Source organism: Physeter macrocephalus, chromosome 7, assembly GCF_002837175.3.
Source record: "Physeter macrocephalus isolate SW-GA chromosome 7, ASM283717v5, whole genome shotgun sequence".
Classification (NCBI taxonomy): Eukaryota; Metazoa; Chordata; class Mammalia; order Artiodactyla; family Physeteridae; genus Physeter; species Physeter macrocephalus.
In genome coordinates this window covers 80,082,318-80,100,016 of record NC_041220.1, presented here as the reverse complement: position 1 = coordinate 80,100,016, position 17,699 = coordinate 80,082,318, and the positions used below count along the sequence as shown (strand labels likewise).

Sequence of the window (17,699 nt, the reverse complement as noted above, 5' to 3'; positions counted from 1 at the left end):
TCAGCTTCTAGTGGCCACCAGTGTACCTTGGCTTGTGGCCCCTTCCTTCATCTTCAGAATGCATCACTCCAATCTCTGCTTCTATCATCACATCACCTTTTCCTCTTTGTAGTCAAATCTCCCTCTCTCTGATAAGGACACTTGTGATTTCATTTCGGGCTCACCCAGATAATCCAAGATTCTTAATTTAATCATATCTTCAGAGTCCTTTTGGCCATATAAGGTAACATTCACAGCTTCCAAGGATTATGACATGGATATTTTGGGGGGGCCATTATTCAGGCCTACCCCAAGGTTACATAAACTTTCTTCTTGGTAGAAGAAAGGTTACCCCCACCAGATTTAACTTAATTATTCAGGGCTTTGAATTAAAGTTTAACAATTCGGATTAAAGAATAAGGTGTTTGTTTGTAATCATGTTGACAGATATTAAAATGTCTGATGATGGCGATGACACCTTAGCCACTGGAGACAAAGCAGAGATCACCAACATGCCCAATAGTGATACTTTACCCAAAGATGCAGAAGCGCACTGTGATTCAGCTACGATTTCAAATGAGCTAACGCCAGCTGACCCCAGAGGAGATGTGCGTGAAAATGCGGCTGTTCAGGGTGCAGAGACTGCTGACACTGGACTCACTGAGCAGCCCAAAGACCCCGGTCCTGTGGAGCCCCCCTGCAATGGAGAAGTGACTGAGGATGCCCTTGCTGAATGCATTGACTCTGTCAGCCTCGAGGCAGAACCTGGATCCGAAATACCCCTGAAAGAACAGAGTAATCCGGTAGGAGTGGTTCACTTGACTCAGTTCAACCTGAGTTCTTACTGATACTACCACGGCCATAGATTTGTGCCAGGCTCTGTGGGTAGGGATTAGGAGTTCAGTATATACTGTGACATTACCTCTGTCGTCAAAGATGTGTTGTGTGGTGAGAAAAGACATATATGAGAGTAATTGGTCATTATAATATTTGCATTTTGATAATTGTTTTATTATTAATAATAACAATCACCAATTATTGGGCACACCCTGTGTGCCAGGCACTCTGCTAGCTACTCTATATGTTATGTAATTCACTCTATACAACAGTTCTTTGAGGTTCTAAGCTGGATATTATTGACCTCAAGTTGTAGATGAGGCAACCAGGCTCAAAGATATTAAGCAACCCAGTAAGATTAAGCTACTCAGTAGTAAATGGAAGATATTGTAATACTGAACGTAATGAGTCCAAATTATTAATGAACCTGATTCCACCCTAAACAAGTCAATGTTTCTTTAACATCACTCAAATTTTAATACATATTTACAAATCTACTGTGAAGATCTTAAACATTCAGATCACTCATTTATTATCACATACCGCCGGTTAGAAGGTATCCTTCTAACTAATGTTTTGTGATTCTTTTATTCAGAATCAAGCTTCTTGGCCACAGTTTCCTCAAAGCAACTCTTAGAATTGTTCTAAGATGAGATGAGCTTCCTCAGGGAGGAGGCGGGGTTCCCATCACTGGAGATGTTTAAACAAAAGCAAACAATCATTCTGCAGGAACGTCATGGAAGGCATTTGAGGACCAGATGGGAGTTTGGATCAGATATGTAAACATACATGTAAAATTTTGTTTACAAGTTCCATGATATCACAGACCCTTTAAAGCCATCCATGGACCCCACTGTGGGAACTCCTAGACCAGAGGGTCTCAACCCTGGCTGAACATTTCAACCACTGAGAGAGCTTTAAGAAATAATGATGCCAGGATGTATATTAGCCTGAATTCTCCAGAGAAACAGAACCAATAGGATATACCCTATTCTTGTATTTACCTATATGCCTGACTCTGGAACCTGGGTTCCCTCCATGCTGTCTTTCTATTGGGGGACCATTGGTTCCCAATTGTTATTGTAAGTGCTACTATTGATACATATCTTTGTACATTAAGAAACTATGTCTTAGCCACACCATTCTGACCGAAGACGACTTAAAGGAACTACAAAAGCTCCACGGATTCAAAATACGTGAGCTCATGAAGGCTAGATTATACATTCCAATTTCAGACTTCTAAAAATTATAACAAGATTGCTAATAAAGATAGCACAAAAGAAGTCAGTATGCTCCTACACATCAATCTTCCTAAATTTTGAGCAAATCGAATGAATCCTGCTCTTGCAAGCACTTTATAAACCTCCTTAGCGCTACAGGGAGAGAGCCAACTGGCAGACAGATATTCCCCTCCTCTCACAGCACCACTGATAGCTTTCAAGTGCTTTGAAAAGGTGAGCATTTCCTCATAATGAAGCATCACAAAAGTATCTGGATGGAAATACAAATATTGGCCACAGAGTTGGGGCCATGGCTCTGCATGTATGTGTGTGGCATTGCATCAGGAGCTCAGATAGAAATGGGTTGTAGGAGGAATTCTTGTGAGTATATTGGTTCTAAGAAGGCAGAAAGCCTTCTTAGCTATGGGTGGCTGGAAGGGCCTTGAAGGGAAGGGATATATCTCTTTCACCCAGGTTCCATTTAAACCCTTCTAAATAGGTACAAATATAGTCTCTTTTAAATAATTACCAGAAAGGGGGGGTTCTACTATCTCTCATGGCAACCTATCCTTGTATCTTAAGTTAATAGAGAAGAATTCAGTTTTGTGCTTCGTCTTCAAGCATTGTTCGTTTGCTGTTTTATTTGCTGTTTGTTGGACACTTACAAGAAGTCCTTTTGCAGTGATGAAAACAACCATTTTTTTCTGTTGATCCAGCAGATAATGAATTCTACAAAAAATCTTCAGTGAAAAGTTCATTTACATGTTGGCTGTTTGGATCTTGAACACAGATCCCCTGAGGAATGTCAAGTCCTATAGGAGTAGTCAAGCTCCAAAACCTATCTGATTCCAGGTGTATCTGAGCCTAAAAGAATCTCATCACCTTTAAAAAAAGTTTCTAAGGGAAAATACCTGTTTAAAAAAAAACCTGGCAGAATAGTCTTTGAAGAAGTAAACTTATATAATCTAGGACACACTAGATTTTGGATAATGGGTTTAAATGTATATATTTTTCTATAAGTGGTCTGAGTTCCCTTAAAATCCACATTATTAGCTTCACCTTTGCCTGAGCCAGCATGGGGACCATAACTTGGCAGGTAGGGCGCTGTGACAAGGAGGGGGCCTGGGGCCAGTGGCTCTGCCAGCTGCTCAGCTGTCACCTCTACTTTAAAGGATCACACCGTTCACAGTTGGTACACTCAGAGAAGCTATTTCTGTCTTTAGGGCCCCTTTCTCATCCATTCTGATGTACAGACTCAGAAGCCATTGAGTTAAGGCTTCCTTCAGGAATCCACTCTACAACATCCATAAGAGATGGTCCCCAGCCTCACTTGAACTTTGGAGGTTGTACTAGATCCTTTAAGGCCTCAACCAGCCTCAGGATACATGAGTTATGCCCCAGAATCTGAGTAGTGCAACTATTGTCAGGACGCCTACCATCTAGTTGGGTAAGGCAGTGTTTTATAAAAGCAACTATAGCATGTCTTATAGTACTAGATAGGACAGGCACAAGGTAGCCTTAGATGGAGCACGCAGATCAATCTTAAGGAGTCAGTGAAGTCCTCAGCCTCCATTCAGAGATGTTTATCTTGAGTGCTAGCCTGGAGTGACATTTATTCCCAGAGATCTTGTGGGACCTTATTATATACTAGTCTATCAGCCCCTAAAAGATCTAATCTAGATAGAATTTCTCTAAATTCTTAGCACCAAGAAATATTTCCCAGAGTAAAAAAAATTTCATCCCTACTGTCCTACACCAGTGCATAAGGCCAATTATGAAGAAGGTAAAGAACACAATGTTACAACTAAAAGTACTCTCAAAGGAAAACATAGACTACCACTCAATAGTTCTGTCCCTGGAAAAGGAAAAGCAGGGTGTGTAAGAGCAATAAAATTGCTATCAACAGAGACAAAGATGAGAGAACATAGGCCAAGACATGCCGACGATAGATTTTTGCCTCTTAAATGAGTGAGTAGAGTTTGCTCCAATTCTGTTGGAGTATTTCTCCTTTTAAGCCTCTCTCCATCATGGCACCTGATTTTTGACTTGGGCAACCAGGTGGATGCTGTTGCCTTTTGGCTATATTGGGCAGTGCTTCCTAAATCTGGTGGTATATTAGAATTACCTGGGAAGCTTGTTAGAAATTCAGATTCTCAGGGTAGAAACCCTGAGAGATTCTTTTTAAAAAATTTATTTACTTTATTTATTTATTTTTGGCTGCATTGGGTCTTTGTTGCTGCGCACGGGCTTTCTCTAGTTGCGGTGAGCGGGGGCTACTCTTCATTGCGGTGTGCGGGCTTCTCATTGCGGTGGCTTCTCTTGTTGTAGAGCATGGGCTCTAGAGCGCAGGCTTAGTAGCTGTGACACACGAGCTTAGTTGCTCCACGGCATGTGGGATCTTCCCGGACCAGGGCTGGAACCCGTGTCCCCTGCATTGGCAGGCGGATTCTTAACCACTGTGTCACCAGGGAAGCCTGCTGAGAGATTCTTATTCAAAAGATCACAGTAGAAGCCAAGACTCTGTATTTTTAATAAGTTCCCCCAGATAATACTCTTGCAGTCAGTCTGTGGACCCGTGTTTGGGAACCACTAATACGGGAATCGTGTAAAATTGAGAAGATGGTGAGTTCCATATTGAACATGAGATGAGACATCCAAGTGAAGATATTTTGTGGGCAGTTGGTTATAGTGGTCTGGAGCCCAGGGGATAGAGAGAGATTTGGAGGCCATCAGCAACTGGATGTTATTTAAGTAATGGGAGTGGGTAAGATTGCCCAGGTGTTATATATAAATAAAGAAAGAACAGAGGCCAAGGACCTGGCCCTGAAGTCTCCTGTCTCTAAGCCACTTTGGTCATGGACAGCTCTTTGATAAGTTGTGATTGCCAGCGAAGTTCATTCTATAAATGAAATCAAATCTCAAATCACATTATACTACACTGACATTTTAAAATTAAACATTAATTAACAAGAAAGTTAAAGATAACTTGTGAGAACTCATGTAGGCGTGAGAATGTGCCATTGTTTTGGACTTTTAGGTGCTTTGACCACTACCCTGCGTGAAAGGTGCATTCAACGCAAATATCTAGAATTCTAGGGGCAGGGGTTTCTTCCCTTATACCTGGCATCAAGAAACCAGAATTCTCCAGAGTTCAGAGATGGATAGAAGATCATTTAGTACAGGGAAAAACCCTTTCTTACACCCTATTCATGTAAAGGTAGGAAGAGGCTCTAAAATATATTTAACCATCTACAAGTGTTTAATACCTTTAATTTCACCATCTAGAACCCCTTTCAGATATTTAAAATGCTAGTTAACAGTCCACCATGTTTACCAGTTAAAGCCCATTTCTGTAATTCAGTATGCTAATTAGCAAAGCATCCGACGTTAATACAGATGCAAATAATAGAAGTGTTCATCATAGCTGCCTTTGGGGTATGGCTTACCTGATTAGGATGCCAGCTGACCACCTGGACTGTGCGTATTTTATTGGAATGCTGGAAGCAGTTGGGTTGTAACTTAATCTAAGGAGCTTCCATAATATCACAACATGCATGTGGAAACTTTCTAAAGTAAACTGAAATCATCATAATAAGGGATGGACAAAAAAAGCAAGAGTCAAAAGATAGGTCATGAAAGCCATGAGAATAGAGTCTTTTAAGAATTGAAAAGTGCTTAAGCTTCTGATGCTACTGAGAGGTCAAGAAGTAAAATGACTAAAATGAGTCCATGGCTTTGACAATGAGGAAGCCATTGTGATCTTGGTGAGAATGGTTTCATGAAACAGTGACCATGGGAGAGTCACCATGGTGGGTAGAGGAGTGGAGGGGGTGGATACAGAAGGCAGGCACCTTTTTTAAGAGTTGAAGAAGAAAGGAAGACATGGAGCAGAAGCCAGAGAAGTTTGAAAGAAACATTTTGTCATCGTGATTTCCATTTGCTGGTTTTAAGATGGAGGACTCATGCACATCATTAAATGTGGGAAGCAGCCAGAGAGAAAGGTTGAAAAACCAGGAAAAAAGGGAGAACCAACCTTCCCAGGCCCAGAGGAGTTCAGATGGAGGTGATAATTATAACTAAGAGGTAGATATCATTTCCATTATGATAGAAGGAGAGGAAGTAATTGTGACTGGGGGTGCAGTAAAGTTAGATTTGTATTGAGATGGGTTTTTGGTGTAGGCCAGTGTCTGTTTTGTCCATTAAAAAAAAGCTACTCAGACTTTCAATTTGGTTTAAACAATTAGTGTTCAATATATTAAGGTTACAGATTCACAATGTCAATTCTCCCTAGTATTTACATTCATCTCACAAATCTTACTCTATTTAGAAGCGTAACATAATTGAACAGTCACTTTCAAGGGGCTTTTGATTAATGCTTGGTCCTTTTTGCCAACTTAAACACTGTCAAATATTTTTAAACTACGTCTATAAACTTAATATACTTTTGTTTTGTTTTTTTGTTTTTTGTTTTTTTGCGGTACGCGGGCCTCTCACCGCTGTGGCCTCTCCCGTTGTGGAGCACAGGCTCCGGACGTGCAGGCCCAGCGGCCACGGCTCACGGGCCCAGCAGCTCCGTGGCATGTGGGACCCTCCCAGACCGGGGCACGAACCCATATCCCCTGCATCGGCAGGCGGACTCCCAACCACTGCACCACCTTTTTGTTTTTTGTTTTTTTGCGGTACGCGGGCCTCTCACCGCTGTGGCCTCTCCCGTTGTGGAGCACAGGCTCCGGACGTGCAGGCCCAGCGGCCACGGCCCCCGGGCCCAGCAGCTCCGTGGCATGTGGGACCCTCCCAGACCGGGGCACGAACCCATATCCCCTGCATCGGCAGGCGGACTCCCAACCACTGCACCACCAGGGAGGCCCCCAATATACTTTTTAAGTACCTCATTTATCTACTTAAACACAATCTTGCTGAGTACTTAAAAATTGTTGTAAATCTTAAATTTATAGAGTAGACTAAACAGCCCCTTAGGTGGCATAACTATGCATAAACTTAGGAAGATTTCAACTTAAAAATCAGAAGTCTAATAATTCAATTATTCATTTTAAATTGATTTTCAAAAAATTGTCACTCTAATCAGTCAAATTCCTTAAACATCAGTAGTATAGAAAAGACTAAATATGCACAAAATGATTAATAGCATATTTCATGCTTTAAACCTTTCCATATTTGATGTTAAATCTTCCTAGAGTTGAGTGATACATGCTCACCAAGGAACAAGATTACCTGGGAATAACTGAGGCCATTTTCAAGCAAATATTTCGTCAGAGCTGCAGGCATCCAGAGTAATTTACATCCTCCCAAATGTCACACTGAGCCCTTTTTAGAACAGCTGTGTCACAAGTTACAAAACTTAAAAAGGCTTTGGTCTCATAACTCCTACATCCCAAGACCACATCCCAAGACCAAAGTTATACACAGTATCTGATTCTTGATCTACTCAAGGAAATAGGACAACCAGGTTGGTCTTTATCCTTTAAGAGAGGTACATATATTTTCTATCTAAATGCTAAAGACCTTTGAATTTGATGGAATTCTAAGATTTGTACATATTTTTCTATCTAATGATACCTTTGAACTTGGTAGCCTAAAAATAAATAAATGTCTTTTCTATTTAAAGAACTTCTAACTTGATAGAATCTTGCACTCTTTCATATTCTTAGGACCACACAACAGTTATAGATGTTTAAATGATCTCCAGTTGAGTTTTGGAGATCCCTCTTGATCAAACCAAGTCTGATTTGCTGTTACAATATGCAGTCACTCTTCTGTGAGTTTATGAGGAAGGGACAGGAAGTTGAGAGAGTTCTCATCTGATGGCTTCTGTTTTCTCTGTAAATTAGGATGTGAAATTCTCTGGTAAAGGACGTGGGGGTTACATGGGTGAGGGTGAGAAAAAAGCTTTAAAATATCCATATATGAAAATGGGAGATCTGAGTAGATCCATCCTGCCTACTTTATAGTCTCATAAGCATGTGACATTAAAGCTATTTAAAGTGGAGACAATACTCAAGATGAGATATATTTATAATTCATGTCAAACATTTAGTTTTTGTGGTTTTATATTAAATGTGCACATTTAGTTATTTGAGTATTTGCCATTGATAACAGATATTCTTTTTAGCTGATCAGGAAGTCACAGCTCAATGTCAAAGGAGCTTTATTAATAAAGCAATTGAAGTAGTCACACTGCAAAAAGTTCTAGACTCATTTAACATTAATTTCCATTTGCTAGTCAATTACCAGCTGTCAGGGCATATTAAGTATTGTAAATTTGAGTCAGAAGCTGTCACCCCTAAGTGTATTAACTCTCCCTAATCACATAGGTAGAGATTTGTCCCATGAAAGAAATATATTAATCACCAACTTACATCTGTCTTCATGATGGTATAAAATTGCCACTGGCTTTATTGCTGAAGTAAAGTAAATCAATGTAGAAACCAAAAATGAAAGCAGACTGTCATGAATCTTGAGTATTTCCATTCATGTTAACAAGCTTCTCATTGTTTCCAACAGAAAAAAAATGTCAGCCAACTTTCAAAGCTTTTTGCTTCTTAGTGTTAAAAATGTAGTTACTTCTTATTATTACTAGTTAACATTTCTGGAGTATTTATTATGTGCTAGGCACTATGCTTACAGCTTTATGTGAATTATTTCTTTTAATTTTCACAATAACCCTGTGAGGTTATTGGTTCTTATACTTATGGTTGCATTTTTGTAATGAGTCAGTGATAGCTAAAAGACTTGAGTAGCTAACATGTACAAGTGGCAGAGCCTGGAGTCAAACCCAAGCAATTTAATTCCATAACCTTTACTCTTGACCAGTAGTCTACGCTGATGGATGATGTTTGATATTTACGAGGTGAATCACTTAGGAATGCATTTGGTTGCAAGTAACTAAAACCCAACATATATTAGCTTACAAAATAGCAATTAATTTTTTCTCACTTAACAGAAAGAATGGCGATATGCAACAACTCACATTTGTTTAGTAGCTTAGCAGTACCAGGACCAGTGACTCTGTGATTCCCTGGACTTTCCCTCATGGCAGCAGAAATGGCTGCTTCAGTTTCAAGCATCAGGTCCACATTCAGGGCAGGAAAAAAGGAGAGGGGAGAGTTGGCACCAGCCAAAACTGTGTAATTTATCATGAAAGCAAAACCTTTCCCATTTATATCTCATTTGTCAAAACTGTTTCACATGGCCACCCTTATCTGCAAGAGTGGAAGATAAGAGTGGAAGACTGCATGCAGAAGGAAGTTGGGGATGATGATGGACCAGCCTTGAGTCAAAAGTTATAGAATCTACAAACTCTGTAGGAATTTTTCATTTCCTCCTTAACTTCTTCCTTTCTTTTCTTGGAGTGAAAGAGCTATTATTCTCCATCTCCTAATGTGTTCTTGCCTCATTTTCTATAATGCATTCCTGGATATTAAAGGAAAGCTGTGGTTCCACCGAGTCAGGATGCATTGGTTGCAAGTAACAGAAACTAAGCACATCTAAGAAAATGGATGAATTTCAGTCATTTATTTAACAACTAAATTTATTAAGCACTCATTATACGCCATGAATTCTTCTATGCTCTGTGGACATAACAGTGAACAAAACATTAAAAGAGAGAGAAACACTGTGCTGGAATCTCATAAAAGCCAAAAGTAGGAATGCAGCAGGGCCTTGAAGAGGGACAGGAAGCAGAGGCTGAGAAGCTATCTGGAATCCAAAAAGCTTCTCTGAGTGTATCTCCTTCATTCTGCTCACTGTGCTTTCTCTTAATTCTTAGTCTGCATGGTGGGTAGAATATGGTCACCCCACATTGTCTGAGTTTTTATCTTCTGTTCAAGCTGAACCAGAATCTCTCAGTCCCAATCGAAATACCTAGGAAAAAGAATTTGAATCAAGTGAGCCCAGGGACAGTGAGAGATATAGTTACAGGGGTCATTGTGAGTGGAGTGGACACCTTGAAAGTTGTCTACCTCAAAAGGCTTCTTGTTGCTATTCACCATCTCCAAGCTTATTGATGCTTTTCTAGACACTTTGCCTACTACCATCCATGCCAAAGCTCCCTCCTACCACCCCAGAGATTTGAAAGTTAACTCTACCTTGAAGAGCACATTATTTTAGTTCTGTAAAAATTGCATGAGTCAAGGTTGTTTTGGAGTTTTGACAAATCACTCTGTGCCCCAAAATCTTAAATCTCCCCTTCCCCTCCACAGCCCTATCCCTGTCTTCCAGATAATGGGAGATTTGGGTCTTAGTTGACATCAGATTCCCTTCTCACTTCAAGCTAAGCCCTCAGAAGCCAACACCACTACAAACCAATTTGGTTCCAAAGTACACATTGCAATGTAGACTGGTAAATTCTTTTATGGCCCTTATAAACTGTAAGCCAATGAGATATGGTTGTTGGTGATTTTTTTTTAACCTCTCTTTGTTTCAAATGAATGGGTGTTTTTCCATTCAGGGATAAATGAAATTGCTGACCTTGTGGGTAATCTGGTTTTTTGCAGGCCGTGGATTCCTCTCCACGTGGAGGGGGATGGGCAGGCTGGGGCTCCTGGGGCAAATCTCTGCTCTCATCAGCGTCTGCCACAGTAGGTAAGCATTACACATTGCGTTTGAATGGATAAAGTTCAGGAGCCAAATAGGATATGACATTTTGATCATACCATGTACTGATAGAGTTTAACATTAGCTCATGACATAATAAGAGCGAATTGTTTTTAGTGTTTGCTCTTTTAAGTGCTTCCTGTATATTAATATATTTATTCTTCAAAATAACCCTATGAGGAGGTACTCTTATTTTCTCCATTTTAGAGGTAAGGAAGCTGAATCACAGAGAGGTTAAACATTATCCAAAGTCAGGAGTGGCTGAATTGGGCTTTGAACCACACAGTATGGCTTTTAACCACTATATTATATTGCATCTTAGAATATAAGATTTGGTCTTTTATAATATATTCTTAATGCTTTGTGTTTATCATCCCGCTTGAACATTTAAAAATACACAAATAGCCTACTCCCTAAAAGGATTTGAGGTATCTCAATAAAAGGCATTCATCACAGGGTACTGAAATACACATACAAAAAAAAAATGCAGGCAGGAAGGAGATATATATCAAGGCTAATATAATTGAACATTGACCTTAACTCTGAGATTCTTGGCTACTAGTAGATTATCTATCTCATTGAGTGATAAAACAAGACTTAGTTTATTCAGATAAATTTATTTTCCTTGTATTAAACTTTTGAAGAAATGTCCCGTATTGGCTCGTATACGAAGAGAAAATATAATGGACAATGTCTTCATCAGTGAAGATTTGTCAAAATATTCTTCATGTGACCATTCTTATATCCACTCTTCATGAAAACTGAAGGTACAACATAAACGTGTCTAAGATAATGTAGCCGTAGCATTTCATCTTGAGGGTAGAGAGTGAAGAGCTGGACAGGGGAAGTCACAGGTAACACAGCTTGCAGATCATCTAACTCAGGTGTTCTCAAGGTATCTCTGTGGCATGAGGATCTTGTGATGGGCCATGAATTGGTCCAATTCACTGTTACTCCTAAAACCAGCAGGGCTGAGGTCTTTGACCCCACTCTAATGGAACATGGTCACAAACAGTTGAAGGGCCAGATACCTAATCTGATAGAATTTAGACTCCCTGGAAGAATGGATAGATTGCATTCTCCTAATTCCATGTCTGTCAAGTATCAGGAGAGCTCTGGCAAGAAGTAGATGGTGGTCAAATAAACGTTGCCCTCTGCATGAGAGCCTGGAAAGCAAATTTTTTTCTGTTGCTAATTGAAAGGCCAGGTATGCCATGGATATTACATATGCAGGTGGAAAAATTAATCAGATTAAAGAAGAAGAGCCTGTTTTGTTTTTTGAACAGGACAGAGTCTTTTCATAAGAGTGAGGACAGGAACCTGCAGGCATCCTACTTCCTAGGGAAAATGTTTGCGCTATTAGTGGCTCTCAGATGGATCTTGCCACTGGCAACACTCAGGATTGCCAGCTTTCTGAACCAAAATTAAAAATGTACAGTCTAAAAGTTTTTGAAGTTGTGATAAGTCATGGAACAGTAAATTATATGGTCACCAAATTATACAGCTCTCCTCATGGTTTATGTCATAAAACAGTACAGTGTTTTGGGTGCTTCCAGTTGTAATGGTGTCCAGAACTGCCCTGGCTTATAATGAACTTGGTGCTTCAGAAGGTTCTATTATAGACAAAGGATTTACTTTCTCATTAAAAATTTAAATATAAGCTCCTTCCACGGTAAAGACAGCTATCAGCTGCCCTGTGGGTGGCATGTGCAGGTGTTTTTGGTACACTTACAGGTGCACTCACCTGTGACTGCTTTGCTCCTGGTAGGTCTGACTCTTTGTTATTGTTTCTTATCAGTCAGCGACTACACCTCACCATTTGACTTTAGGCTTTGCTGGACCTTTATAAAGTTTTCCATCCATCAACTGGCGGCTTGCCTGTTGAATTACCGTCCATTATCTTTTTTAGTGTCCTGTTGTAATCTGACCTTTGCACATATACAGCCTAGTGCAGCCTTTATCCGGTGGACTGTGCTCCAAGACCTCTAGGTTTTGTTACCTGATTCAGGTATAACCAGTAGATGATGCTGGCTTTACTGCTTAAAAATCAGGCTGTGACTCCGATGGCAGGTCCCAGCCCATACTGGAAGGCACTCATCTTTTAATTTGACCTCAAGTCAGTGTCTTAATCTTTAGCCTGTGCTTGGGTTTGGGGTTACTCTTGAGGTTTCCCTAAGGCACCCTGAATAAATATTGTGTCTTGTTAATGTTGCAACCACTTAAAACTTGTGGTGCTTCTCACCTGGCTCTGTGCAGTAACTGACCAGAAGAACCTGGGGAGATAGCTGCCTGTGGACCAGCAGGATCATTGTGCCATCACTACTGCCATTTCCCTCTTATGGTTGGTGGAGACAGGGTTCCTCTGAGGTGATCTGACAGTCACACATTGCCCCATCAAATATCAGAATGAAGTTCAAGTAGACCCTCTTGTATTCACTTCTATTGCTGTGTAACCTATTACCACACATGTGGAGGCTTAAAACAACATACAGTGATTATCTCATAGTTTCTATGGATCAGGAGTTCAGGTCCAAGATAGCCGGGTTCTCTGCTTAGTGACTTGCCAGGCTGAAATCAAGGTGTCAGCTAGCTGCATTGTCATTTGACATTCAGGGTCAGTTTCAAGGTTATTCAAGTTGTTGGCAGAATTAGTTCCTTGCGGTTGTAGGGCTGACACCCCTGTTTTTTTGCTGGTTATTGGCCAGGGTCACTCAACTCCTAGAGGCTGCCCTCCGGTCCTTTTTCAAAGCCAGCAGGATAATTTCTCCCATGGTTCAAATCTGTCCCTTTAGGAAGGGCCCAAGTCCCTTTTAAAGCCCACCTGATTAGTTCAGGCTCATCCAGGATCTCTCTTTTGATTAACTCAAATTCAGCTGATTAAGGACCTTAATTACTTCTGAAAAGTCCCTTCACCTTTACTGTATAATGTAACCTAATCATGGGAATGAATCCCATCATATTCACAATCCTGTCCACACTCAGAGTGGGGGGATTACATGTTGTATATGCCAGGGTTGAGAATCTTGGGGTGATCTTTCGATTCTCCCTAACAAACCTCCCTTTTCAGTTTGAAAACCTCATCAGTTATACCACCAATGCCAGAAACTTAGTATTTTTTAAGGGCTCTGGCTACATGTTGGTATTCTTTTTTCAGGAGAGGGAGGATTTATTATTACTTGCAGTAAGTAAGGAGAACACCAGGGATCTTTCCCAAAGCACTGTCTCCCTGATATATGTTGGAAGTTTGAAAAGCATGTTAATCTTGGCATTTTTCTCTTATTTGCACCCACAATGACCAAAGGGCACATGAGGGAGAGCAAAGAAAATTTGAAATATTGATACTCATTCTAAGAATCCCTTTGGAAAAATTGGAGCTATCTTTAGAGATGTAAAGACTAAATTTGTTCATCACCACTGGTCATCACAACCCCAATAAATGCAATAACAAGATAGCTGAATGCCATCCCTAAGTTGTTCTCCAGGTATATTTTGGAGATTTTTGGTCAGGATGGGCTTTAACTTTACAAAGTAATAGTAGCTAAACTAAAAGCAATATATACTTGAAAACGAGATAAGTATTTTGGTGGACCTGATAGAGAACTAAAACTTGAAGCATGGGCTTCCCTGGTGGCGCAGTGGTTGAGAGTCCACCTGCCGATGCAGGGGACGCGGGTTCGTGCCCCGGTCCGGGAAGATCCCACATGCCGCGGAGCGGCTGGGCCCGTGAGCCATGGCCGCTGAGCCTGCGCGTCCGGAGCCTGTGCTCCACAACGGGAGAGGCCACAACAGTGAGAGGCCCGCGTACCACAAAAAAAAAAAAAAAAAAAAAAGACTTGAAGCATAACGGGAGGCTTAGGTTCCAAGGCTGGAAACAGGCAGTGGTGGTGATTGGGAACTTGACTCCCAAAAGATAACAGGGATCACAAGTGTCCCACAAATGGAGAAGTGTCACAACCAGGCTCACAGCCTGAAAGAGGGTTAGAATAGGGTTCAACCACCTGTTTACAGAAGCTTGATAAAGTTATGGGCACCGTCCTGGGTTGTGGTCTATCTTGAGCTACTATCTTTGGATTGAGAGAGGCAAGCAAGCAGACCTTCCATTATGTACAGGCAAATAATATCCATCCAGGGCTTTGCAGCATTAACAGTTTATTATCACAGGGTGAAAAAACTTATTGGAAAACAGCGCACTCACAGCAGCAGACAAGATCTTGAAGGTTTATAAATTGCCTGTGGAAAGTAAAGAAAGAAAATAACCACATATTCTATTGCAATTAATTCCCACTCAGAAACCTCATGTTGCCCCTGGGGTAATTCCAGTTGCAGATGGAATTCTATGCAAGATAGCATCTATAACAAAACTCAGAGCTGTCAATTGAGCACTAGAAACAGAAACCAATACTTCTTACAGTTGTTGAAAAACTACAGTCACAATCATTAGAACTGTTTAGAGTTGGCAGGAGAGTAATTGGAGAATGGAAAGATTTAGAAGGTGGTTCTGTCCTGGAAAGAGCACTGTATCAGAAGTCATAAGACCTGGGACCCGGTCCCAACTGCTACTAACTTGTGATCACAAAGAATTGTCACTACCTAGCTACACTATGCACTGAACCTCTCCAGACTCAGCTTCCTTACTTGGAAAAGTATGGGTGGAAGAACTTGAGAAATTCTAAGATTCCCTCCAACTTCCAGAATATGATGATTCCATAGTTTGTGGCTGTATATAGCAGGAGAAAGATATTTGTAATCACTGTGCTAAGTAGAAAAATATAGAAAATTGATTGACTTTTTGCTACACTGTATTTTTTTTTTTTTTTTTTGCGGTATGCGGGCCTTTCACCGCTGTGGCCTCTCCCGCCACGGAGCACAGGCTCTGGACGCGCAGGCTCAGCGGCCATGGCCCATGGGCCCAGGCGTTCCGTGGCATGTGGGATCCTCCTGGACCGGGGCACGAACCCGCGTCCCGCGCATCGGCAGGCGGACTCCCAACCACTGTGCCACTGGGGAAGCCCTACACTGTATTTTTATATTTTATCTTTTGCCTCACTACTTTGACCCGCAAGTTTAAGGGAAAATGAGAAAAAGCAACCTTTCCAATGCTTATATAAAATCAAACATTTCTCAGCCAACAATTGTTTTTGGAGAGGCCATAACTCCTGCATTAGTTTCGTTGACAGCCACGCTATTATCACATTCTAAGAAGACTTGATCAGCTGCCATTCATGCCTTTGGACAAGTTCATAAGATACAATGAAAATGGTTGTTATTTAAGATCCAGGAAGAAACCAGAGTGGGAAAGGAAAATGTAAAAAAAAAGAAAAAGCAATTTTGATGATAATTTCAAAGTACTGTTGTGAGAACCAGATGTGATTTCCCACAAGCACCTTAGAGACCTGACTTAATCATAGAATATATTGCTAAGCTAAGTGATGGACCAGTAATCAAAATGAAAGTCAACAATGCTGAGACATATACAAATATACCAAGGTAAAAATTCTATAGTAGAATAGATCAACTTTTTTCCAGATACTACAAATGACCTACATGTTTATTTAAAATTCTAGTTTTGACAGTTTTATGAGTCTCAACACCTTGTATAAGAGTACCTGAGGGGGCTTCCCTGGTGGCGCAGTGGTTGGGAGTCCACCTGCCAGTGCAGGGGACACAGGTTTGATCCCTGGTCTCTATAGTAGAATAGATCAACTTTTTTCCAGATACTACAAATGACCTACATGTTTATTTAAAATTCTAGTTTTGACAGTTTTATGAGTCTCAACACCTTGTATAAGAGTACCTGAGGGGGCTTCCCTGGTGGCGCAGTGGTTGGGAGTCCACCTGCCAGTGCAGGGGACACGGGTTTGATCCCTGGTCCGGGAGGATCCCACATGCCGCGGAGCAACTAAGCCCATGCGCCACAACTGCTGAGCCTGTGCTCTGGAGCCCATGAGCCACAACTACTGAGCCCATGTGCCGCAACTAATGAAGCCCACGCACCTAGAGCCCGTGCTCCACAATAAGAGAAGCCGCCACAATGGGAGGCCCATGCACCGCAACGGGGAGTGGCCCCTGCTCACCACAACTGGAGAAACCCCATGCGCAACAACGAAGACCCAACGCAGCCAAAGATAATAAATAAATAAAATTAAAAAAAAAAAAAGAGTACCTGAGGAGGGGGAGGGAGATCTTATCTGCATATTTACCTTTTCAGAGTTACCATTGTTCTTCTCCTTCCCCATTCTCTCCTGAGTTACACGATTTTTTCCTTTAGCACATTTTAATGAAAGTCTTCTACCAGCTCTGTCAGAAATAATGACAGTGTCTTTTTATCACAGAGAACAAATGTCAGAATGATACTGCAGTAAGAACTCTTAACTAGGTATTTCAGTATCAATATCACATGGATTCATTTTTGAAGGTGACATTGCTGATGATGTGAAAATTCTCAAGGATCATTGATACAAAAGATAATAGGATTAATGCTTGGAGTTTGTTCACAATCCTTTACAATCTATGAATAAGTTAATGAATTCCTGTGTGATGGCAAGGCAAACACTATGAGTTCAGAAACTCTTCTTGTCAATTTTGAACCTAAAGAGAAGTGAGTATCTGATTACAGAGTGGGCATCAACCATCATTACGGAAAGAGAAGACTTTTCCAAAAGGAAAGTTGATTGGCTGCAGTTTCTGCTGCCCTGAAGTTGGCTTTAGTTGAGCACAGCAACACCATCTATGTGTTTTTCTAAATAACTACTTCTCACAACTATAATATCTTAAATTCATTGATAGTAGAGTCTGAAATGCAGGCAATATTTTTATTTTTATTTATTTATTTTTTAACATCTTTATTGGAGTATAATTGCTTTACAATGGTGTGTTAGTTTCTGCTGTATAACAAAGTGAATCAGCTATACATATACATATATCCCCATATCTCCTCCCTCTTGTGTCTCCCTGCCTCCCACCCTCCCTATCCCACCCCTCTAGGTGGTCACAAAGCACCGAGCTGATCTCCCTGTGCTATGCAGCTGCTTCCCACTAGCTATCTATTTT

The 17,699-nt window shown here is 40.8% G+C and overlaps 1 protein-coding gene across 3 annotated transcripts in view; it reads left to right on the top strand.

The window, feature by feature from the left end:
- The window catches only part of FAM114A1 (family with sequence similarity 114 member A1), a 66,246-nt gene that overhangs the window by 8,097 nt on the left and 40,450 nt on the right, over positions 1-17,699 (top strand). For all 3 annotated transcript variants that reach the window (XM_024116648.3, XM_024116653.3, XM_007102309.4), the window contains exons 2-3: positions 427-782; positions 10,550-10,637. In XM_024116648.3, coding sequence (XP_023972416.1) covers positions 435-782; positions 10,550-10,637 — 436 coding nt within the window. In that variant the 5' untranslated portion in view covers positions 427-434. The remainder of the gene's footprint in view (positions 1-426; positions 783-10,549; positions 10,638-17,699) is intronic.